Source organism: Rhipicephalus microplus, chromosome X, assembly GCF_043290135.1.
Source record: "Rhipicephalus microplus isolate Deutch F79 chromosome X, USDA_Rmic, whole genome shotgun sequence".
In the NCBI taxonomy this organism is placed as follows: domain Eukaryota; kingdom Metazoa; phylum Arthropoda; class Arachnida; order Ixodida; family Ixodidae; genus Rhipicephalus; species Rhipicephalus microplus.
Genome location: NC_134710.1, coordinates 401,664,011 through 401,689,963, shown reverse-complemented (window position 1 = coordinate 401,689,963; position 25,953 = coordinate 401,664,011). Strand labels below are relative to the sequence as shown.

General features: G+C 45.0%; 1 protein-coding gene across 1 annotated transcript; it reads right to left on the bottom strand.

The window, feature by feature from the left end:
* Nucleotides 1–17,973: 17,973 nt before the first annotated feature.
* LOC142776466 (uncharacterized) lies at nt 17,974–22,144 on the bottom strand. Its single transcript, XM_075880188.1, has 4 exons — nt 21,135–22,144; nt 19,870–20,873; nt 19,553–19,788; nt 17,974–19,444 (listed from the first exon to the last, which is right to left on the bottom strand). The coding sequence occupies exons 1-4, from the start codon at nt 22,006–22,008 to the stop codon at nt 18,415–18,417; spliced, it is 3,144 nt and encodes a 1,047-aa protein (XP_075736303.1). The 5' UTR covers nt 22,009–22,144; the 3' UTR covers nt 17,974–18,414.
* Between the last annotated feature and the right edge of the window lie 3,809 nt (nt 22,145–25,953).

Here is a 25,953-nt window from a genome sequence, read left to right as displayed (position 1 = left end):
TACAGACAGGCAGGACAAAGTGTCAGGAGCATTGAGCCTCTGGAAACTCTACCAATTGAAATCACAACCACAGAAGGACACCCCAATCCGAGGGTGGACTCTGTAAATGTTCTAGCAACGTTAATCAATGCCAAAAGCTGCATGTAATGTAGGAGCTTTTAACAAGCTCAGCGCAGAGGTGCATTATAGATTCAGATTTTGTTCCACCGTTGGAAAACGAAGGGGCTGGAAGGCCACTCAGGCAACACAGCCTAATGACAGTCTTACAGGCCTTCTTCATCTGTCACCTTATATACACTGTGCCTTTTCTCATATTGAGTAAAACTGAGAACAACAAACTTGATACGCTCATTAGGTCCGCTCTCAGAGGACTACTCAGCCTACCACAGTCCGCTTGCACGAATAAACCCTAAGAGTTTAGCCTTCACACTCAACTTGATGAACTAATCAAAGGGCATATCACCTAACAGACCTTCATACTTCCGTTAACTAAGCCAGGCAAAAAGATCCTTGACGAGGCAGATATACTGGCTATTCAGGTGCCTTTTGACTGACATCCTTTCTCCAGAAAAGCTAAGGAAAGTATATTGGTAGGACCTGTACCATGAAACATTCGTCCAGTATATTAAAAGGACCACTGAATCGCACGAGCAAGAAGCATCATTAAAAGAATCATTCCACATAAAACCAATTCTCTTTTTGTTAGCACTTCAAAATATGATAGAGAAGATAAGTATGTAATCTTGGTTGTAGGCGAGCATAGAAATCTGATTAACGCAGATTCCGTTGATAAGAACCACGTTCACATGGCGGAGAAGAGAGCGGAAGCACTGCGCGTGGCCTAGGGCCCCACGACTGTTTTCTCCGACTCGCATTAAGTGGCCAGGTCCTTTGTCGTCGCCCTCATATCTAAGCAAGTGGCTAGCATAGTACACAAAACTCCCTAAAGACCCACGGACAAAGAAATGGGAGGTCTTCATATATTGTGGTTTTCGAATTGTGTTGTTGGAGTTGTCTGTCAAGTAGGATGCAATACCACCGACTGTAGGACCACTGTCTAGCCTGAGATATCACACGCCATGCCCGCACAACAAATCCCAGCTCTCCCACAGGATTTCCCCGCTAAAGGCCTTCTATCGAGCTTTCATGAAATCATAGCACACTACAAACTAAGCAGGCGAAAATTTCTTCCTGCGAAGTCTAAGTTGAAGGCCCAGCCCGTCACGTTTAGGCTCTTACACACAGGAATATACATCACCTCCAGAGCACTCAATCGGATCGATTCCAGTTTTCCCAACTCGTGCTCTAAGTGTGGACATGGGCGGTGTTCTTTCGATCATTTGCTCCGGCTGTGCCTGTCCACTCCATTTTCCAACTTACGAGGCTAAGCCAAATGTAATGACCTATACTGCATAGTACAGACTTCACACATTCATTACAAGATCTGCAGAGGGCCGGTGACGTGGTCGAGAGTCACCATCTCCCAGTTTTTTCAAGAGTGGAGTGACCAACTTGATTGGGAAGCTAGCCTTCGGATCAACTTAACCATTTTCTTCAGGACGTTTCAGAGAAAATTCTTGTCGCTGTCACTGTTGTTTGGTCGGCCATTCTAACAACTCGGGACATGTTCGCCTTCCCGTAAAATTTTTGTTTCTTCTATTTTCAGGCTTCATATTTGTTCAGCAATATCTCCTTTTATCTTTCTTCTTTACGTGACCACGTCGTAACAACCAATTCGTCATGTTCAAACAGCCCAGGACAATTCATATATTTTCGCCCGTATTTGTAGCTTAGAAAGCTTGGGTGTTAGGCCCTTAAAATCGAGGATGTGTGTTCTTAACCTTGCCACTGCAGCCGAATTTCGACGCGAGTGAAGTACAATAACATTTGAGAGATTTACGTGCGCATTAAAGAGAACAGCGGGGTCAAAAACAATTCGGAGTCTCCCACCAGCACATGTTTCTTAATAACGTACTTGGAATCCAAGAAAATAAATAATTACACTCTTTTGTTTTTTCGCACTAAGCACATTTCCATCTTTAGACCAAAGCTAGTTGCATAAAAACGCGGTACGATAGGCGGTGGCATGAATACATGCAAGCATATGTCAGTCAAAGGATCACGGGTTTGTTTATAACACGTATATGTACAAAGTATGGGCGAATTTTTCTACTTGTTTTCGCTTTGTCGCTTCCATAACTCTCACTACATCCGGTGTACGCCCTCTAGTACAAAACGTACAGCGCTTCCTTGCCTCATACGAGGGGTGACCACTACTGTAATGAATGCTTATTCTTCCAATACAAAACTAATGGGTGACGCCAGGTTCATTTGTCTTTGCGACGCGCCAGATTCGGAGCAGCACGCCGTGCACCGCGACGTGTACCTATACGTGCGCCATCGCACTCCTCGCGCTGAGATTTTCCAGACGCCGATTACGAGCGAACACGCCACCCGGGGCCCACCCCGAAAACTGTTTTCGCACAAGGGTCGACCATCTGCAGAGCGCTCGTCTCCGCCGTCAAGGCAGCACGTTCGCTATCCTTCGGCAGATATTTTAATTGCTCGAGTTTTGCGCTAGCGACTTCTGCGATCGCTCCGCCCCTATCTTTCCGTTTCCCCCGGCTTCAATTGGTAGCGCCGCCGTCGTAATTACGGCGTCGCACGCGGCGCCTGCGAAATGCATTGGACACGTTGATGTTAACGACGCCAGGTGAACTCGTCTCTCACCGGTGGTGCGCATCTCTCGCGACTTGTACGCTTGTATACGCTAAACGTGCCGCTCCTTCGTATCATTGGGGCCGAGTTTCCAGGAAGGCAGTTTTTTGATATTCTCTTTTTTTGTTTGTTTGGAGAGGGGCGGGGTGGGGTAGAGGGAAGGGGGGGGGGGCCGCTTACAGGGCTAGCTAGTTCGACTTCTGTAACCCGTCGCGTGAGCTCAGTTAAATATGACGTTGACAGTTAAATATGTCGTTGTTCATCCGAGAACATTGTTGCGATTTGATTGTAACCGTGTGCTCGGAACACACTGCATTGATTTTTGGTTTTTAGGCCACTGACAAGACTGAGGACGCCAATTTTCACCACAAAAAGCACGACAAATGCGTTCGAAAAATTATATTAATTTCCATTTCTGGCCTTTTCCATCGCATGTAGTAAAGCGAGAAATGACACGTGCGTATTTTTCCTTGGCAGCGTACTAGAGCAACCCGTGCTGTCGAAACACAATCCGACCTTCCCCACGTTATGGCATCTCTAGCAACCCGTGTGTCGTTTTAGGAGCGCACATGATGCAGATACTGACTGCAACGGCAGTAGAAAGCACGTGGTGCGAAGGAATGTGAAATTGTGTGTGATCAAACAGCCGATATATGACATTAACGACAGCCGAAGCAAAAAAAGCTCTGCTTGTTTTTACGCATTGCACCATACTATTTGAGAGCATTGCTGAAGGCTCTAGTACTATGCAGGTACGTATATATACCGCAATCAACTTATTTAAATGCCTTTTACGGAAGAACGCGTATGGTTCGCAAGGAGTTGGCGCTTATTTTCGATGCCTGTTCGAGAGAAATTGGCCTAAGTCACTGTCACGCACTTCGGGTGAGGCCCCGCCGATCCAACATCGACGTGCGGCAGACTCGCAGGCTTCCACTTAACGCTTCGGCCTGCGACGCCTGAAATGTCTCGAAGTGGGACACCTCAAATTTATTTGCAGGTCGGTCGAACCGTGCGGGGTTGCACGTGTGGTGATGTATGAGCCTTACCGAAGCCCTCGAGGGGCAGACACAAAGATTTGATTACATACAAACAAGCATTTAATTAAAACAGGGGCAAAGGCAGGAGGTAACAAAAATAACAGAGCAAGAAAACTGATACGCGATGGAATAGAACAACAAAGCAAACTATCCTCTGAAAGAACATTACAACAGGTATAGACAAAACAGAAATACGTGGAAGGTTAATAAAATAACAACATAATGAAACTGAAAGAGATATAGCAAAAAATTACAAGAAAACGATCATGGTCTCGCTTCTTACTTTCTGAGTGCGATGCAGCGCACACAACTACAATTAATTAAACACTGGTTATAATAAAATAACAGTTCAAAGAAGTCACAATAAAAAGTTCCATACGGACCAGGCCAGCTCTTGGTAGGCGTAGGGGTGTTTACGGGGTGTCGCTGAAGATCTCGCCAACTTAGTAGACGACGAGGGTGCCCGGTATTGCAGCCGTCTCGATACGTCGTGCGGGTCACTCCATGCTCACCGCCTACGTGAGACTCGCGACATCGACGACCGCACTTCTTGCTGGCCCTGCCACTGCGACACCTGTCACTTACACCATACAGTCACGTCACGCAATACCGATTTTGGTGCATATCAGACTAGCGAAACGGCCACGAGTGTGCCACGAGCGTGGCATTCAAGTTATGTTACACATGACTTGCCATGCATGATTTTCATATTACCACTTGTCATTTATGTTCGTCCTACGATGACGGCCCGCAACACAAAATTTTTGATATATGAAGTTCAGGAAACGACCGGGAGCGTGCCACGAGCGTGGCATTCAAGTTACGTTGCACATTACATGTAATGATTTTCATATTACCACTCGTCATTTTTTCCTCGTCATACAAGTGCGTCACGCAATACGAAATTTGGTATATATGAAGTTAAGGAAAGGACCGCGAACGTGCCATGAGCGTAGCATTCAAGTCACGTTGCACATTACATGTCATGATTTCCACTAACTATTTGTCATTTATATTCGTAATACAAAAACGTCATGAAATACAAAATTTTCGATAACTCAAGTTAAAGAAACGACCGTGGGAGTGCCACGACCATGGCATTTAAGTCGCGTTGCACATTACATGTCATGACTTCCATATTACCACTTGTCGTTTGTTTATGTTCGTCATACAATAACGTCACGCAAATTTTGGATATGTCAAGTAAGGAAACTACCGCAATGGAACCACGGCCATGATGTTCAAGTCATATAACTCATGAAAAGTTAGTCATGATCTTAATTATATGACCTGTCATGCGTTTTCGTCATACAGTCAAGATATGTCATACCAGTTTTGGTATAAATCCCATTAACGTTACGTTCGTGGGCGCCTGATAGATAGATAGATAGATAGATAGATAGATAGATAGATAGATAGATAGATAGATAGATAGATAGATAGATAGATAGATAGATAGATAGATAGATACGCTCAAAGTCGCCGAGAAATGCTTTGAATTTAATACCCTACAGATATTTTTACCCTTGTCAGCCGTTAACTTCTCACTGCCGGTCGTAGCATCCGGGCAGCTCTGCCGTCCCGGCCGCTGTCCGTGATTTGCTCTCGACTCCCCCTTCGAGTCCATTCGCGGCGAGATCGGACTATAGGTGGCAGCACCGTCCCCTCGCAAGTGTGGATAGGCGGTCAGCGGCGTGTATAGAAATACACGCCGTGGCGCTTCGTTGCGTGTGGTCTGAGCCAATTGTCGGCGGATAAAATACCTTGACTACAGTTTGCTGGTAATATCTACGTTCCTCTCTACTGAATCGGTGCACGACGCCTATGCAACGTAAGATTACCCGCGAGTAAAGCGCATTCTGCCTTTCATAAAAACGTTCGCCCTGGGCGACTCTCTTCACGCTTTCGCACTGAATCACGCCTTTGTTGTGTTGTTTGTACGTGTTTAGCTTGTGTTTCACCTGTTCGCAGTGCTGTAGCGTGACTGAACTACTTATTCACATCTTTTTTATCTCCATAGTATAAAAAAGAGAGAAAGATCGTAGAATACCGCATGTCTATGTGATTTGTTCAGTAGCGCCGTTCGCACCTTATACGCATATAGTTTTTTTCTCGCATTATGTTCACGATGAATTGTGGGACAGTCGAAAAGTTTTGTCAGAAAAGATTAGTAGCTGACGCCGATTTGCACTACACTGCGTTTACCACGTGTACGCGCTTGTTCTTGCTCCAGTAAAAAAAAATCTTATACAAGAGTTCTGCAGAAAGCTTTCATCGATTAATTAGGTGCATGACGGTGCTACAACAAACACCTGGTTAATGGGGCAACCATGTTTTTTTTTCTTTCAATCACTTGCCACTGCCTTCCGTCGGTCACTAACGATTCCTCTCAAACGCTGAGGACAATGTAAAAAAAATTAAATTTTCAGCCAAAATTTTATGACTTCAAATATAGGGCAAGCCGTCTGAATTAATTTTCAACGTCTGTGCTCTTTGAAGCGTTCTTAAATCTAATCACACGGTTGTGCACAGCAACTCTTGTTTAAGTACAGTGTAAGTACCGAAGTCTCGCAGTTTATGTGATAGTAATATTTACATAGAGTTATTGCAATATTTATATGTAGTAGCACCATGGCTAGATAAACACAACTAAGGCTCCTCGCATGATCGACAAACTACAGTGCCGTTGTTGTACACCTACCAACAGCGTACAAGTGCATGGCCTAGATACTGTTTTTTGTTTTTTGTTTTTTACAGCTCAGTGGCCATAAAACGCTGCATTCACACAGCATTTGATAGTTCTCGTGTTTCGGAGGATGCCAAGAGCATTTCACGATGTGCTTGAAACAGAAAGCAGCACCACATAAATTATTCTGGTGAATGGAGGGTACTGCGACATTAAACAGCACTGAGTAAAATTGCACTCGCCGATCTTATTATTACAATGCATTAGCAGCCGAGCAAGACCAAATGCTTTCGTACATCGTTTCAGGCATACGTCGAAACAGTTACACTCGCGCTGACATGACCGGACAAACCACATTTTGACAACGTGCAGAACGTACGCGCACAAATAAACACGTTGTGGCTAGCAGATGACGCAAGGAACACTCCACACCACGACCTCCGAGATGATGGTCGCGCGGCGGGTGCTCATCATCTTGGAGGCCATGTCCACACTTCACTGTTTAGGCCAGTTGCCGCCAGGTGGCGACTCTGCTCGAACTCGCGGCTCTTACCAGGAAGGTCAGACAAACAAACAAAAACACTTGCTCTGGATGTGCATAGCAATTGCTATCTTTTATCATCAAACGGTCAATGAAGGCGCTTCGACTCTATGTGTACGCTGTTTTGTTCGTTTTTTTTATTCCTTTACTGCACGTTATTAGAGACAATAGTCTCTCTTAGGGACCTTCGACCTAACAATTTTGCTCTGTCTGTCTGTCTGTCTGTCTGTACATTTGTCTGTTTGTCCACTTTTAACGGCACTTGGTACTTAAAATGACCTACCCCATCCGCAGCGCCCACAAATGTTGCTTAAAATTCAGCGTTCCTACTTGTGCAACTTAATAAAATCAATTATTGCACATGTCTGGGGCACCATATCAACACGTATATATTCTGCATTTGCGTCTTTTACTAGAAAAGGCATACATAAGTAATTTTAAGGACCATGGCACTTATCACTCTGCGCTGACCATGCAACGCTTGAACGAGCGAGTGTTTCCAACACTTTGTTAAGACGAGGTGGTGGTGGCACTTACCCGTCGCCTTGCGTTCTACACCTTATCACCTCTGAGACGGGCTCGCACACCCATCTCAGAGCCACGCGCTTCGTTTTCCAAGAAAACTGCCAGATGGCTCTCATATCTCACGTGTGACGTGAATTGATGCGCTCGTTTGCCTCCGCTTTACGATCGAGGCACTCTAAGGCAGCGCCTCCAGAATACCATTCACCAATTTTCTTGCGCAGAAGATCAAATAAATGTTTTGATCACTCTCTCCACACGCAAGACTATCGTCTTTCGACGACATTTGCAGATTAGCATGCAGATAAGGGGCCCAATTTTCTTAATTCCTCTCCAATACGAACGTAGTGTCCTTCCTTTTTATTTCTTTTTTTTTCTGATGAAAGTGGTAGGGAGAGGCGGGTAAAAGGTAGGGAGAGTTCATAAGGGCTCGAACGACGTAATATTATTAGGCAGCTGGCAACACCACGTTGATGAGGACGAACCCGTGACTCCACGTATTCACATTACGTGCGGTTTGCCGCAAGTAGTAAATATGACACGATTGGCGAAACACTATCGAAGCCTTTAGTAGGCTTACGGAAGTAGAAGTGCTACTTTTTGGGAATCTATTCCTTTTCGTGCCGCCGAACGCACGAGTAAATATTGCCTCGGAATGTGTTTCTTCGCACTTACGTACATTTGTCACCAGAAGCTCGAGCGCAGGATTCAAGAAAATAAAGTTTCGTTTCGACTTCTGCCACTTGTGTGATGGACGTTCTCAAGCGTCGAGTAGACTTGCGTAAAGAGAAGATAAGCGTAAAGGAAGCAAAGGTAGGTGTGTCAATGAGCAACACGTTGATTTTCTAACCCTCATAGGGTAAAGGGGAGATTCAGTGACGTGAATAAACAAAATAAGAAGCAGGGAGAGAGGGAAATTTCCAGTGGAATTTTTCTAGCACACTTACACAGCATGAGCTGCTCTTATAAGTGTTCTATGAGCCTTACCAAAGCACTCGTAGAGCAGACACAAAGATTTGATTACATGGTGTCATGTTGATTTTCATGTTGATTACATGTTGTTTGTTCTATGGTGTCATTTAAAATAAATCATACATCATCAATGAATCTTTTGACTGTCCTAGCTGCCTGTAACAATGTAGGTGTTGTGCTGCTGAGTCTACCGGGGTGAATGTCCTATTCTCGGCATGGAGGAAGAAAAACAGTTGTGTAGGAGCATCCCTTAGCCAAAAATAGATAGATAGATAGATAGATAGATAGATAGATAGATAGATAGATAGATAGATAGATAGATAGATAGATAGATAGATAGATAGATAGATAGATAGATAGAGGTTGCCTAAAAATCGCTTCGCATTTATTAGCCTACAAGCATAGTGTAGTTAACTCACGGTTGACAACCTTGACCTGTAGACGTTTTGCGTTGCCTGCTCAGCCCGAACAAGCTGGCACAATGCGAAACTTCAGCTGACATAGCCGTTTCGACGTAACGCAAGCTCTGCTGGTTCAATAGTGCAATTAGTCGTTTTGCACCATAATGTTTTCCTGCCGCTCACGAGCGTTGCGCCGCCACAGTTGCGCTCACGCATCTGTGATTCCTCGCGGCCTCTTAAGTGACAACTAGACCCACGCCGACTGATTTAGCGCATAGGAAAACAGAGAAAAACCGAGGGCACCGTCTCACTACGGCGCCGTGCTGTGTCATCGGAATAGGTGCCCGTCCGCACGCTGTTGTTGCAGCCTGAAAACAAATTTGAACGTGATTACCTGGATTTGTTCCGTTCGCGGGCGCGAGTTTCGAGCTCGAACTTTGCTCCCGGGCTCAAAGTTCCCGCATCTACGCAGCCCTTTTGTTACTGGGGGGTGAGCTTCGTATAGGAGAACATAGAGGTATAGCTTTGAGGATTAGTACATTTGTGCATTTATTTTGGCATGAAGATGAATCGGTCTGCGAGCAGAGCACGAAGAAATATATGTATGAGGTTGGCAGAGACGAAGAAGGCAAGTGGTATTGTATTAATGTCATCTGAGGCTTTACGTTCACCAGTTTTGTTTCTCAAAGCTGAGTTGTGTATAGGATCTTCAGGGGCAGTAAGAAAAGATTAGCCAGGAATTTCCTTTTATTATTGTATTCAGGAGCACAGAATGCGCCATAATTAGTCTTTAAAAGTGCTTTACGTTCTGTATTGTAAATAGCCCTCATTGCGGCTTCGCGGCATGCTATAAAGAAAGAATCAATATTTTACCAGGGCAGAATAAGGACAGTATTCGCCCCACCGTGGTGGTCCAGTGGCTAAGGTACTCGGCTGCTGACCCGCAGTTCGCGGAATCAAATCCCGGCTGCAGCGGCTGCTTTTCCAATGGAGTCGGAAATGCTGTAGGTCCGTGTGATCAGATTTGGGTGCACGGTAAACAACCCCAAGTGGTCGAAATTTCCGGAGTGCTCCACTACGGCGTCTATCATGACCATATGGTGGTTTTGGAATGTTAAACCCCGCATATCATTAAGGACCGTGTTCTCCGGTTTCGGTAATTGATTACATTGGCAATGTCACTGCGAATGTTGCTGAGAGCTTATGACGAAAGGACTGTCTAGAAAAAGCAAGGAAAAAAATGTTCTACGGGGTGTTGTTAAGGCTAACATCACTGGGAACTTGTATTGCCGTGACGTTATAAAGGTTAACGTTCCCCGAAGGAAGCACGACGCGTAATAAAAGAAAGAGACAGATAACAATGAATTCCGCGTGTCAACGCTGTTGTTTCATTCACCGCATGTCGGCAGTGTTCTTCGTTGTCTTGCAGGGCGACATTAGTAGGAGTGATATTTCCTAACATCACGAATTACGCGCTGTCTGACTGCCTCCGTGATCTCCTTGAGCAATATGTTGTCGCTATGGTGCGCACGCTCGGGTGTACGAGATATGGCGGGCTCATAAATTAGTCTGAAACCAAATGGGTGCCTTGAAACTTCGGCGTCAACGTGTTTCGTTTCTGGGTCTCGTCATCCTTTGCCCCCTTCCCTTGTTGGAAGAGACGCGTTTTTGTTTTTATGTTTTCTTTTTACAGCAGCGTAGGCGTGCGATCGCGTAAAAGTAATTTGTAAAAGTGAATAAGTCGCAGCGTCGTAGATCACTTGTTTTTTGTGGTTACTCAACGCCTCGCTTTAATATCTGGGATACTGCTCTGTTGCCAGTACCACGGCTTTTGGTACAAAGGGTCACACGAGCGCGCATTCTTAAAATATTCTTCAAAAGAAGCATCTAGCGTGCAGCGTCGATGTGATGCAGCACACTGGCAGTTTAAGATAAGATTCTGCGCTAAATGATTGCCTGTCGAAAACGCCGTTAAAGTACAGTGCCGTATAGGCATGGTATTGCAACATTCAAGGAGAATTCGCAGTGCGACAACGAGCATCTTTACAGTCTTCGCTAAGCGGTAAAGATAAGACTAGTTGGTTGGGGCTATGAGTTGAACGTTCCCAATCGACTCAAGTCATAAGAGACGGCAAAGTGGAGGGCTCCGGATAATTTCGACCATCGGTGCTTCTGAAACGTGCGCTGAAATCATTCAGTACGCGGGACTCCATGGCATTTTACCATCACCGGAGCTGAGCACCGTAATGTCCGGGTGACTACGGAGATCCAGTGAAGATCAGGGACAAGGTGCGCTGGTTAGGGCTTAAGGCATGGCCCTTGGCCCTCATCTGAAAACTTCGTAGATAAAAGCCTTGTCAGCGTTACAGGCATTTAAATCAATATGTACCCCCCCCCCCTTTTGCGATTCACTTAAACCGGAGGGATGAACTGAAGTTTTCCAATCGATGGGGCAGTTTATTGAAAAAAACAAATGCCACGCATCAAACGAGAAACTAAGAAGCGTGAACTTAGAAATGCGCAATATACAATATATGTGCTCATACAATATATGACGCTCATACATATATGATGCTCATACAATATATGTGCTCATACAATATCTGTGCTCATACAATATATGACGCATGATCCCATGTCCACGCCTTTCTTGTTGCGAAAAGCCAAGGTTCCGTAACTACGCGTAAACCATCTATTACGTGCGTGCTGGTTGTGTGTTTAACTTTGCTGTCGACAAGCACGCCTACATGACTCGTAACCTTGCAACACTTTCATTCGCGTCCACAGCTACGAGAGGCAGGGGTGATTATTCGCGCCGCTTCTTACGCGCCTAGCTCGCGTGTTACACTTGGGGACACGTTTCGTCATACACCCCAACCTCTATTTCTTAATCTAGTCTCTCCAAACTCTCTCATTTAACCCCCCTGTTTCATCAAAGGCAGGTCAAGAAGCACACACGAAGAGCACACTATCGTGCCTGCTGTGGGCGGAGGCACTCATACATTATGGACGAAATTTACCCGAAAGAAACCTTATATACACCAGTCTGTTTTCAGTCTTTGAGATGGTTTGCAACATCTGAACGAGTTGAAGCACGTATCGAAAAGTGTGCCGTGGGCCCCTTGCAAGCGAGACAAGCGAGCGCGAGAGTTTTGCTATTTCGCAGTTCAGGAAGTGGTCGTGATGTGACGCTACATGATGGGCAGTGCTGTTTGCGTCACACGGGCTTCCAAGTGCTTTCCCGCGGAGATGCGTTGACGTGTTTGCAAACCCAATACCATACGTCTCTCAGATTAGATCCTTCGTGCTGCTTCTTTGTGGTTTGAAGAAATGCCGCCACCGCATTTCAGTGTTTTTAAAGTCAGCGCTTGCAGTACCGTCGCAGTGATGCGTCCCCATTGGTTTCCTGCATAACGCCACGAACGGCGACACGCTATCACAGAACATCGTATCCATTACAGAGCTGGCGTGACCGCCAACATTGTGATAAAAAGGAACGCAAGACGCCGCCCCACGGATCTGTACATAACTGAAAAAAAAATGACTTAATGTGATTGTCGTCGCGAGGCATTGATTGATTTGTGGGGTTTAACGTCCCAAAACCACCATATGATTATGAGAGACGCCGTAGTGGAGGGCTCCGGAAATTTCGACCACCTGGGGTTCTTTAACGTGCGCCCAAATCTGAGCACACGGGCCTACAACATTTCCGCCTCCATCGGAAATGCAGCCGCCGCAGCCGGGAATCGAAGCCGCGACCTGCGGGTCAGCAGCCGAGTACCTTAGCCACTAGACCACCGCGGCGGGGCAGTCGTCGCGAGGCACTATATATGTAATGAGTTCTCTCCCCCATGACTGCAAAGCGCAAGCGAAGGCTAGGCGATGGGCGAGAACAGGAAAGGGCTCAAGCAGATGGTGGTGAACAGCTTGATCGGGTGCATCTCTCTGGCATTGAAAAAACGGAGGAGGCTACGGCGGCTTCATTTTCGATGGAGGCGAAAATGCTGTTGGCCCGTGTGCTCAGATTTGGGTGCACGTTAACGAACCTCAGGTGATCGAAATTTCCGGAGTACTCCACTGTGGCTTCTCGCATGCTCATATGGCAGTTTTGGGATGTTAAACTTTACATAAAAATCAAATCAAGAACAAAGAAGTTGCTGGTTTAACGAAGGACTTTGGTTTACTAGAAGTCTCTTCTTTTGAAACAGTACCGAGATATACTGGTCGCTCGATAGACAAAGTATACATGCTGAATGCCATAACATGTGAATAGGGTTTTGGTTGAACACGAGAAGGACATGCACGCTGCTGCTACCGCATGTATGTGCAGCGTCCTCGTTTAGATAACCTGGATTGGTAAATGGCTGTCTGGGACAGAAAACGATCGAACATCTTTAATAGAAATCTATAATTCGCAGAATAAATTTGTACACCATAAAGTTAAGAAAAAACACATAAAACAGTACAGACGCAGAAACTAAAAAACGAAAGAATTTCTCCTCTTTAAGAAATCTGAAATCCGGTGTGGCAAATATATATATATATATATATAAATATATATATATATATATATATATATATATATATATATATAAATATATATATATATATGTATATATATATATATATATATATATATTTATATATATATATATATGTATATATTTATATATATATATATATATATATATATATTTGCCACACCGGATTTTTTTTTCAAATAACGGCGGTCGATGCGAGAGCATCGACCGCGTTATTTGAAGGTCGTAGGTTCGATTCCTGCTCACGGCTGGTTATTTTTTCATCCACTTTTCTGTCTTCTTATATACACTCCATTGGTTTTAAACATTCCTTTGCATTACTGTCTGTTAGATCTCATTATATTGTGTTAAAACACGGAAAAACGAGCCCTTAGGTATACACTTCTTTCCCTTATATATATATATATATATATATATATATATATATATTTATATATATATATATATATATATATATATATATATATATATATATATATATATATATATATATATATATATATATATATATAAATATATATATATATATATATATATATATATATATATATATATATATATAATGTCACGGGGAAACAAAAGGTACGGGCAGTCTTAAACACGCATGGTCCCACTCATTTCTATCGATTAGGAAAATCATTGAAAAGCGGGTGCAATACGAAAAACACGCGGAACAACTAACCAAATATCTATCTCACGAAATTGCACCTAAGGGCCTCCGCCTAGCCTGCAACCCCTCAATGTCTACACTAAGTGAAGCAGAAAGGGGGAAGTGGGAAAAAATATTACTAGAAGCGTCCTTGCAACTGACTCGGGTCCTTGCGGACCATAGTGAGCGTAAGGCCGCCGAATACAGTGTCACGGAGGCCACGCAGAAATTGGTATCTAATCTCGGAGAGCATGAGGCAAGAGAACTGGAAAGATATGAGCTAAAGAAGAGAGGCGAAATTTCAGTAGTAAAAGATAGAAAACTCAAGCGGGACTGCAGTAGCTCCACTGCTCTGCAACAGGAAAATAGGAATGAGGCCGTACAAGAACACCAGGCACCACCCGTACCACAACCTAACTTTGAGGAGAAAAATGGGAACTCAAAACTACAGTGCAATCATAATCAAAACATCTTTACTCTCGAATATGACGCTGACACTCCCGTGCCACGTGATAGCCAAGAGCAGCCGAAAACTTATGAGGAAAATGTCCTCAATCTGTCAAACACAACACTCACACCCGCTCAGCTTCAACTTTTGTCGAGAGGTTTGACCTTTTGTCCATCATCCGGTAGATTCGATGAATTTGAACTGTACCAAGACCTCGATAACTTTGCGCGTAATCTCCGCCTCCGTGAATACTTTCATGACCGCAAGGACTGTACGGACGAGAATAGAGTGATTGGTGGTGACAAATCATGGTGTCCGGGTGAGCAGAGGGACAAACACCTCGATATGTATATATCAGCCGTTCAAAAAGATATCATCAGAGCGTATGAAAAAAGTCGGCCATTTCGAAACAACATATCAAAGTCAGAACGAAGGGCACTGGATGAACTACGAAAAAACTCTGGAATTACTATCAAACCGGCTGATAAATGGGGCTGCATAGTAATTCTAAACACGTCAGACTACTTAAAGGAAGGGGAACGACAGCTATCAGACACAAAATTTTACAAAGAACTTCCAACGAACCCGACTCCCGAATTTGAAAAGGAGATAAAAGTAACCCTAAACAATCTCCGCCGGGACGAGAAAATTACCGGCAAAATGTTAAAAGCAATGTTACCGGCCCGTTCTGTTCCCGGTCGATTCTATTTGCTCCCCAAAATACACAAGGCAGGTAATCCGGGACGTCCGATAGTATCCAGTAACAGCACATCTACAGAAAATATATCAGAATTCATAAATTCCTTAATAAAAAACATCCCCCCAAATTTTACCTATTACCTAAAGGACACAAACCACTTCATCTGCGAAACTTCAAATCTCGACATCCCAGGCGGCAGTTTTCTGGTGACCATGGACGTCTGCTCACTGTACACCAACATACCCCACCATGACGGAATCGCGGCTATGGTTTCTGAATAGGTAAAATCTGACTTATCAACTAGTGTAAGTGGCGAGGTACTGTTTACACTTCTTGAACTTGTACTAAATTATAACCATTTTGAGTTCAACGGCAAGCATTTCCTTCAGGTCAGTGGCACTGCAATGGGCACGAAAATGGCCCCAAACTTCGCGAGCACCTTTATGGCTTCACTTGAAATCTCATTCATTGAGGGACGCACCTTGAAACCTTTCTACTACAGAAGCTACTTAGACAATATTTTTATGATATGGAACCATGATGAGAAAAGTCTTTTCCGCTTCATAGAGGATTGTAACAAATGCCACCCGTCAATGAAATTCACGCACAAAATTTCCAAATCTAGCATTAACTTTTTGGACGTCACTGTCACGGTCAAAAATGACTGCTTGTCAACAAACCTTTACAAAAAGCCTACAGACCGTCAAATGTACCTACATTTCAACAGCAGCCACCCAAAGCATTGCAAAACGGGTATTCCATATTCTCAGGCCTACCGGTACCGAAGAATATGCACCGATATGCGGGAATTTGACAGACACGCGGAACACCTAAAGCATTCCTTATTGAAACAAAATTATCCGGAAGACATTATTGACGATGCCATACTACGTGCTCGCAACGTGAACAGGAATGATATAATTAAGGCACCAAACAGAGTATCTAAAACGACTTCCCAAACGAACCTTGTACTAACTTACTCCTTATCAGCGCCACGAATCAACAACATACTTTCCCACCATTTCAACATAATCAGGCAAAGCAAACGACTAACTTCTATCTTCGCGAAGCCACCTCACGTGGTGTACCGCCGGGATACACATCTGAAGGACATTCTTGTCAGAGCGAAAACAAACACCCCCAAAATTCAATCAGGGTGCCATGCCTGCGGAAAAGCTCGATGCAAGGTATGCCCACAGATGGTCACAACACGTGCATCCAAAGCGAACTTCTCGGATTTCAAATTCTGCATAACTGAAAGCCTTAATTGCGACTCCAGTAACGTAATATACATGCTACATTGCAACATCTGCGGACAAGAATATATCGGCCAAACAGACACGCCATTTCGGCTGCGGTTCAATTATCACCGGTACCACGCCACTTCACTGCCGAAGCTACCTTTATCTAGACATCTGCGCCTGCCAAACCACAGTTTTGAAAATATCAGCGTAACTCTTTTGCAGTCCAGTTTCTCAAACAGACGCGAGCGCGAACAGCGTGAGGCATATTTTATTTTCAAATTTCGTACATTAGTAGCCGGCATCAACGAGGACCCCGGAAAACTCAACTGCCTCCGAGAAGTAAGCCAGGAGAAAATTGGTGACAAAGATTGATAGCTGGAGACCATGCTTTTTTCTGACTGACTCGTACGTGTACACTGTCCTTTCTTGTGTTTTTTTTCCACATGCACATACAAAGTGTTTACGTTCGCCTACCACTTGATGACCATTGAAGGGAAACGGACGAAGATTAAAGGTAAATAGCCGACCGACCCATTAACGAGAAACCCTTCCTTTACGCACGCCGCCCGCCGCCCGCCGACCGACCCATTACGGTGAAGCCCCTTTCTTTACGCACGCCGTCACGGACCCTCCCGGCACCGTGGCGAGAATCTTGGGTGGCCCGACACACGTCAAGAACTGAACAGCACGTGATATGAACCGTATGTGGATGTAGACGGACAGTTGGTTTCGTTCTCAGTGTTGACAGTGGTTCTTCCTCTTTTTTACTTTCTTTCTTTTTTTTCTTTTTTTCGTCTTTTTTCTCCCCCTTTTTGTTTTTTTCCTTTTTCTAGTTCCCTCTCACTCTCGCAAACATCTTTCAAGGCGACAGGGACGCGGCAGCAACGAAGTTTGGAAGCTCATGTCAGTATAACTAGAGTGTACTAGAATAGGTCGAGTGGCGCGACCGCCGCTGTTTTCCTGAAGCTCCGTACGCGGTTGCGATAGAGGGCGCTACGAGCAATCCGGCTTGGTCGCGCATCGCTCGCGCGGTCGTGCGTTGCCGGGCTTCTGCGCCTTTGGCGACACGTGCGACGGCCAGTTTCTTACCGGTGTACGGCTATAGATTTATACTATCAGAGTAGCATTAAAAATGGTGTTTCCACACGATAATCAGGCTTTCGCCTCATAATATTGCCCCTAAATGTTGCTGCACTGGTTTCGCGGCTCTGAGCGTCTGCTACGGTGACGCGCGAATGCGCCCCTTGCGTAGGTTCTTCGCGATTCCGTTTTTTTTAGTCTTTTTACCAATTGAGAGAAACTGTCAAGTCCGCGTGCTGTCCGTCTCATTGTGCATGGCCGCAGTAAAGCGAAGCTGTAAATAGCAGTTCAAATTGGAATGAATGTCGTGAGCGAAAGCTACACGTGTGCTTTTGTCACAACGCCTCGGCTACGGGAAGGAATGCTTTAAATAACGATGCTAATAGAAAACTGCTTTTTCTTACACCCATATTAAAAGGACAACAGCGATGTCTGCATCCCTTAGCTTTTTATTGGATCAGCAGCAAATATACAAATATCGTTCATTGTGTAGAAACAAGCAGCTGTAATTTAGCCAAAGGATAAAGCCAGGCATAAACCAACGCGGTTTTTTTCCACCTGTCAACAGCATATTAATTGTGTTTACAGACACGACAAAATAAAAATAAAGATGTTTAAAACCGGCTGCTATATACAAAGAAATATCAGTCACACACACTATGCATAAAGATACATTTTAAAGGAAAACAAAATAAAAATAAAGATGCTTAAAACCTATTGCTTTACATATATACAAAGAAGAATCACTGTTACACTGGCTATGTACACAGATAAACTTCAAAGTACAAAAAAATCACTGTAAATACTATGTACAAAGAAAACTGTTACAGGTATGTAACAGGACGAGTGGAGCACTCAGCTGTACGGGAATCCTACACGCACCTACGGAGCTTTAGGTGCTGCAGCCTCCTGCGCCGTTCTTCCTTAGCTCTATTGATTCCTTTAACCAAAAAGTGCAATCGAGTGACAACATAAAATTTTACCACATGAGACTTCACTGCTTTTGCATGTTGAGCACAGCCAAGGGGTCTCCCTTCAACCCTGACCAGATGCAGCACATCTAAAATGCTATCACTGCGCAGTTCATTAGTGCTGAAGCAGTCTGTAAATGTGTCTTCTAAATAGCTAACGAAGTCAAACAGCTCCTTAGACGGGTACAACAAACCACCTTTGTCGCAAAAGTTCGTAAAGGCCGAACACTCATGTTCCTTCCCTTCTGAAGCTGGAACAAGCAGTGAAGTACGACAAGCAGCGCATCCTGACTTCTGCACACACTTTCTAGCAACATATCCAGCCATGTAATATGCTAGGCGAGAGTCACTTTTTTTTCCCACAAGGCTGTAATGCTCAGTTGGGGCAGCAATACTGTCATGGCAGGCAGCGCTTTCTATCACGTCAAGATCTCCTTGAGCGATGTGGTCATCAATTGTTTGCTGCAGGCTTGTTGCATCTGCCGCGTGTGCATCTCCAGTGTCGAGCAGTGATGTAAGCACCAATGGTGTAACGCTCGCACCGTGCACTGGCTTAGCTAGGCTATAGTAGCTCAGGCAGTTGACAGCAATTAAGAACTGCTCTGGGGTCGGATGGTCATTACAGCCCGACGACTGCCGCACAACTCCAAACAAGTTCTCGAGTGGATCTTGGCTTAGGTTACTCGTCATCAAATACCTGTAGCTTAGTTCTGTGGTAACATAGTCCAGTAAAGAAAGCACACTGGACAGCGTAACCCTCAGGCCAGTAGCTGTCTGCTTGCTAAGGAACCCGACGCCCTTGCCGACATGCTGCTCCCACTTGTCAATGTAGTCTAGAAAACTGGAGAGCGCAGAACTACCACTTGAGTGCGGCCAAAGAGCCTCGGACTTGAATCTGGAGGTCATCAGTTTGATGAGTTGGTTCATCAGCCTGTAAATGCAAAAAAATCTTCATTAGAGCTGGGTTCAACAGTGATGGCCATTAACGCACTCTTGTCTTTTGCCCAAAGAATACAGCAGATACAATATATTTAAGTACCTGAAGAATGATTCTGTAGCATCAACTGCACCCTTTCCATAACGTGACTCAAGGGTGTCCTTGTAGTGGTGTAGACCACGCAGCACAAAGTCTCCGAATAGCTGGAAGGCAAGGGACACTCTCATCTTCTCGAAGTCATTGGGCTGAAGGTGGCTTGTAGTCAGCCCTGGCATAGCCTTCAAGGTGATGCTGTCTTTGTCCAGGTTGAAAGCCTCGGCCACAAAATACACTGACACCTGCATCAATATAAAAGTGCAGTGATTAGCCAGTTGACTTAATATAAAATGTTAAGCAAGAATGTAATAAAACATTTATACCCGTCCATTTGGTGTGCTGAAACCACCTTTCAAGAGGGAGTTGCGGAGGCACTTCACTAGATGAGGAAAGTCTGACAGGAAATGAAGGTTCCTCTTGGGGTCCACAGGATGCTTCACCTTGCACGTTATTTTGCTTGAGGTTCCCTGGATGCCCATCGATGTCCACATTCGTCTATTCCACGAAGCTCCGTCGCAGGTTATGAAGTCGACAAAGAGTCCTGCCTGTTCTGCTAGGATCGTTGTTTCGATCAATATCTTGCAGAGAAGGTCGCCCTTAACATTTCCGTGCGCAGCAAACACCCCCAAAACCTGAGAAAATTTGCCTGCAAATGGCACGAACATAACAACCATACCATGGTCGCAAGGAAGGTTCGCATTTGCCCGTGGTATAAAGGGCCCCAGGTCGACAAAGCCTCCGATTCTACCAGTCTTGTCAATTGAAAGGTGCTCAGACAACTTCATTTCGTCCACCAGGATGCCGCCATGACGGCTGAAGGTGTCCATTGTGTCTGTTTTCGTCTTCAAAATTTCTAGAACCTTTCTGTTGAAACCAAAGCCACTCCTGTACGAGGCGGTGTACTTCCGCAGAGTAGTATCGCCCGGAAGCACGAGAATGTTGTGTCTTCTCAGATGTCTATAGAGCTTCGGACTTCTCATCTTCATGAGAATGCATTCGAGCATCCATTCATTAGTGAAACGCATGCCATTTGTGCTCTTTCGCTTTGATGCTCTGAAACAGTGCCGCACATTTTCCTGTTGCTTTGGGGGCAGCGTAGAGATCTTCTCTTCCAGTGTCTCTTCTTTTAAAGCCGCGTTTTTGGCTCGCATGCCCTCAATTCTACCTTTCAGGCTCAGCACCTTTTTAGAAAGGCGCCTGTGCTTTTGCAAGGTTGACCTCAGCCTCTGGGCAGCTGTCCTCACTTGCTTTCGGCGATGGCACTTGAGCCAAGACATTCTTGTGAGAAGAGCCTTTCGAAAGTACCGACAAGACAGGCAAGGAGCTCCTGAAAAGCATGGTAATGTTATTTTGTTGGGTTTGCTAAATGAGTTCTCTAGTATACCGCTGTGCAAATAAACATAATTCATCAGCACCAAATATATGTCACTGCTTCTGAAGTAAGTTCACGAAGCTATCAGCCTTCAAAACAATTTCTGTTACGTCTCAGGAGCTCGGGCAAAATATCTCACACTTTTTCAGTTTACCATGTTGCCTTATGTGCAAATATACTACATGTACACAAGTGAAAGATTAGTTTCGCCCTTACCTTCTGTCACTGTCGTTACTGCGCATCTCCGGCTGTAGAAAGCGCCGCCAATGACGGCTGTTTTTTTCAGGAGGCTCTTTGTTAGCTCCTCTGCGATGATCGCCGATGTAGACATGGCACCAGGGCATTTCAGTAAGCCTGAGGCTCGAAGAAGAACTCCCTCAGCTTCCCTTACAGTCTCGACACGTCCTTCAGTGATCAATTTCCCAGCGAGGAATGTCCTGAATGAGACTTCTTGGTCCTTGCTTACACTGAAGAGGACCGAGCGGTCCGAGTTTACGGTCCCAGTGGACTCTACAAGCTTTCCAAGGGCGTATACCGTACCTTCAAAGTTTGGAAACCGATGGGACGACCAATACGCAGACGGAGTTCTCAGATTACACAAATTGTCAGCGCCAAGCACTGGGGAATCAAATCCGTCGCTTTCGAACGGCTCTTCCACAGCCGCAGTGCTGCATGGGCTTTCAACTTTCTTCCTTTTGCGCTTTGTATCATCAAGCTTGGCTGGTGCCTCCCGTTTGCGAGGTGCTCGCTTGGGAGGAGCTGTCGAGCTCAAGTACTTTGGCGCATTTGGCAATACCGTAGGCACTGCGTCACTCGTTAGTGCCGGTGTTCCGCGCTGAATCCTCACCTCCTTTCCGTTCACAATGTGCACGTAGTCCCGCTGAATGTACCGCTTATCGAAGTGGAGCTCACACACTGCGCATTTGCTATCCAGGGGTTTGTCGCTCCGATGCAAGTTCTTCTCCCAGAGCGCCCGACGAGCTTCATCTTTCGGCACGCTGAACAATGAAAGCTGCTTCTCCGCTTTAACGCCCGAGTAACCGGTGCGACAGCCTGGCGCATAACAATGCCGATGCCTGCCTTTCGGCATGGCTACACCGTTTTCACGCACGAGTAAACGGCACTGAGTTGCAAAACATTTCGCGCAACACGCAGTCCCCGTCGCCTTCGCTGCAAATTGCAATGGCCCGGCGGCGGACGCGGAGGAAATTTCCAAGCCGCTTCGATCGCAGCGCCCCCACGCTAACTTTCCGCCTTTCGGGCTTCGCCAGGAAGCGTAGGCGGCGCCCGGCGATCGCGCCACTCGACCTATTCTAGTACACTCTAGTATAACTCATCCCCTGATGAAGGGAGGACCCCTCCCGAAACTGTTGGGAAATAAATACCTTCATCCTTGTTGACAACGCTCCCGTTGTGCCATATCCCATATATATATATATATATATATATATATATATATATATTCTTTTAACCAGAAATTTCTTGCAAAATGGTCGTACCGGTTTGCGGCTGTTTACTTCCACCCCTTCCAGCAGCCCCGAGTGCATGTCTTGACACTAGAGCGTTCCGAATTAGTAATATTTTTTCCACCAGAATGGCGCACACCTGGCGTATCATACGTGCAGCTTATTGTTACTGTATACGTATATGGCGTACAGGTGTGCCTGCAGGCGAGCGAAACAATGGTACAGATTTCTCCATGCAAACCTCTATTTTGTTCGTCAAGTTCAATTTCCATTCCTATGTCATGTTCCTTTGCGAGCCTGTCATCTTTATTTATAGCTACTGTGTTTGATACTCCCTTCGTCCCCAGATACATTTCACTCTGTATCGACGGGGCTGAGAAATATTGAATAAAATTGTCCGGCGTTTTTAGAAATGGCATAGCCACTCCCCCATGGCACACAATTCAGTTTCATAGTTGCTCAATTTCTTTGAACTCGTGTTTATAATTATTCTGCTAAATATTTAGTAATGACGGCAACGACGATGAAACAAAGATTGATTCTGTCCAATAAAACAAAAACACATATTTTAATAATATGCCTTGCCGAGATGATGTTCTCTTTGTTTTTTTTTTGCTCCCATAGTCTTGAATGTTATATACTGGAGAGACCTGTTCTTTAAACGCTTCGGTGTAACTTGAGGCCGTATACGTTGATGGGCAATAAAAGGCCCGTTATTGCTCGCAGTCCCTTCCAGTTCGCGCTATGTTTGTGTTGCGTTATCTGTATATTTTCTGTGCTCAGAAACAAAAAGAAACAAGCGCAAATAGAAGATGCTATGAAACGACTCGGTAGCAACCAATAAATTTTTATCATATATATATATATATATACATATATATATATATATATATATATATATATATATATATATATATATATATATATATATATATATATATATATATATATATATATATATATATATAGTGCTTAAGGTAGGTAGGTAAAAGCTTTACTTAACCTTTGTAGAGAAATGGGGCAACGGGACAGAGATGAGGAGAGGTTTCTACACTCGGTAGTCCTCTGCAACTTTCTCTGCCCAGCCCAGGATAGCCTCCTGAGCGTCGGGTGTGAAGCTGCGCAAGGTAGCCTCCCACTGCTGCTCATAACTAACTACTTTTCGGAGGGATGGTGGAGAGAGGTGATTGGGGCACCCCCACATAATGTAATTAAGGTTTGCTTTCCGTGCGGAGCAATATTTACAAGAGGGGGACGGGTAAAGGGAAAGGTACATGAGGTGAATCATTTAGGGAGATGGAAAGATGCGAGTCTGCAGCTGTCGCCACAGTATTTCGCGCCTTCGCGGGGATTTTGACATTAGCGGCGGTAAGGTTAAATGGCCGAGTCAGTATTGCTTACAGATGTCGTGAAATGTTAGAAGGTGATCTCACGCAGCAAACGCCATTGTCGAAACGGAGCTTGGCTCTTGCAGCGCCTGCTCCGGAACGTGAATTCTTTGGTACTGGCATGAGCCGCCTCGTTACCGGCAAGGCCCGCGTGCACGGGAGTCCATATTAGAAATCTTTAGTGCTGGGTACCCAAGCTCTTGGGGCGCTGCGGGCTTGGAGGCGCGCGGCGTTGCATACCCAAGCCATACCCAACTGAAATGCCTTGTAGCAGTGCGCCCGCATATGCGAGCCGCACGAAGGTCACACACGCTCGCAGCGCCATAGTGTCTTGTCGCGTAAGTATTGTTTAATTATTTTTACGATTTAAATTGTTAAATAAACATACATAGCAACGCGAAGTGAACTACTTTCACCATTTTTTAAAATAATATGACAATTATCAACACGAAACAAAAAAAAAGCTTTCTCGTATGCGCCAAACTTGCGACTGCAGCCGGCACCGTCGATGCCAAGCAATCCAGACGGCGGGACAACACAGCAACGATGTAACGCGTAACTCTGTGTAACATTTACCTTGTACGTATACTTCTTTACGTTATCGTGTTACCCGATACCGCTTTGCGTTTATGATCTTACTGGAACGTGCGTCTTCCAACGCTTTGAGCTCTTCATACGTAAACATTTACGTACTTACGTAAACATGTATGCCTTTACGTTTTTCGAAACCATAAATGGTGATTCTAAGTGCATTTAAACTGCATTGCCCTTACTTAGGATTGAATGACCATTGTGGCAAAATCACGAGACTTTTTTTATCGTCTACAGTATCCTGGTATGTGCAAAAAAGTGAAAAACACAAGGTTACTGGAACGATAGAGTCGACATCATGTGACGCTTTCTGCAACCACAGTCATGAACATGTTAGCTTACGCGTAATGTTTTTGAGGTGAGAATGGCTAAAAAGGTAACTCATTTGTAATAAAGGTGCTGCGCTGTTTTTGCACCAGACGTACAATGCACAATGTTTTTGAAATAACAATGTTGTGATTGTCTGGTTCACTCTGGCTGCGCTAGATGGCGCCACAGATTCAGCTGGTCGGGAGCTGGCATATTTTTTGTTTGTACGTTCTAGGCCATTCTAGCTTTGGTAATCTGACTGAAACAATGTAACCGCTATTGGTGCTCGCACTTTCGCTTATTTTAACTCGACGACTTCGCAGGAACTCACCATTACCGTGAGTTCCTGCGAAAGTGGACATTACAAGGCGGCCGATCCATGCTGTCCGAGGTTTGGCGCATTTGTGCTATGATATTTGTATAGTAGCTAGCCACTATAATGTTTGCGCTTAAAACTTAGAAGTCAAAGTGGTGGCTCTGCCCAGCCTCGGCTTTGCTCGCCATGAAGGTAACATGATGCGCCAGCATGTGCGCCGGGAACATTATCTCCGCTAGGAGGCCAGTGGTTGGCAGCGTTGTCTATGTCCGCACGGACGCATGGGCCCATCGTCCCAGCGATCTTGCGACGCATCTGTTTGGGGTTCTGCGCATGCGCAATACCGCCGCCCTCAACGTCCTGGGCACGCAAGCCGCTTGGGTACCCAGCACTGAAACTCCCCATTAAAGCAGTGTCGTGTTGGGGGATATGGGCCAGGAGGTGGGATAGGGCTGTTTTGGACGCCGTACTCGCTCCAAAGTAGTAGATTGCAGTTTTTGAGTCGCTAATAATAAATGAATAATTTGGAACTGTAAGGGCGAGAGATATGGCTGCTTCCTCCGCCTCCTTAGAAAAGGAAATAGAAATAGAAGCGGCCGCCTTGTGAATTCATAACTCAGAGGGCGAAAAAAGGACGGGTACTGTAAGCAGCATCCACGTAGAGCACTTTTTTAAAAGTAGAAAACTGTTTTTCAAGTTTTCTTGCACGCTGTCGTCGATGTTGCTCGTGGTGCACAGGGTGCATATTTTTATGGAGCCGCGGAATGTGTAGACTCGTGTATTTCTCGCGAAATGGTGTGTTTGGTGTTAGTGGTTGGAGTTGGCCTGATACTGAGGGTATCATTCTTCCAGTCTGTGTGTTGGAAAAACGGGCATATTGTTAAGGTAAGTGTGCTTCAATAAGTTCAGTTAAGGTGTTGAATGTGCCTGTCTCCAGGAGCCGTGCGGTGGACGTTCGAATGGCG

Excerpts from the sequence above, each read along its gene's own strand:
- LOC142776466 (XM_075880188.1), bottom strand. The coding sequence starts at position 22,008 with ATGCCGAAAGGCAGGCATCGGCATTGTTATGCGCCAGGCTGTCGCACC. Across the intron at positions 20,874-21,134 it reads AGTAACGACAGTGACAGAAG|GAGCTCCTTGCCTGTCTTGT; the intron begins GTAAGGGCGAAA and ends CATGCTTTTCAG. Across the intron at positions 19,445-19,552 it reads GCTACAGAATCATTCTTCAG|GCTGATGAACCAACTCATCA; the intron begins GTACTTAAATAT and ends TTGCATTTACAG.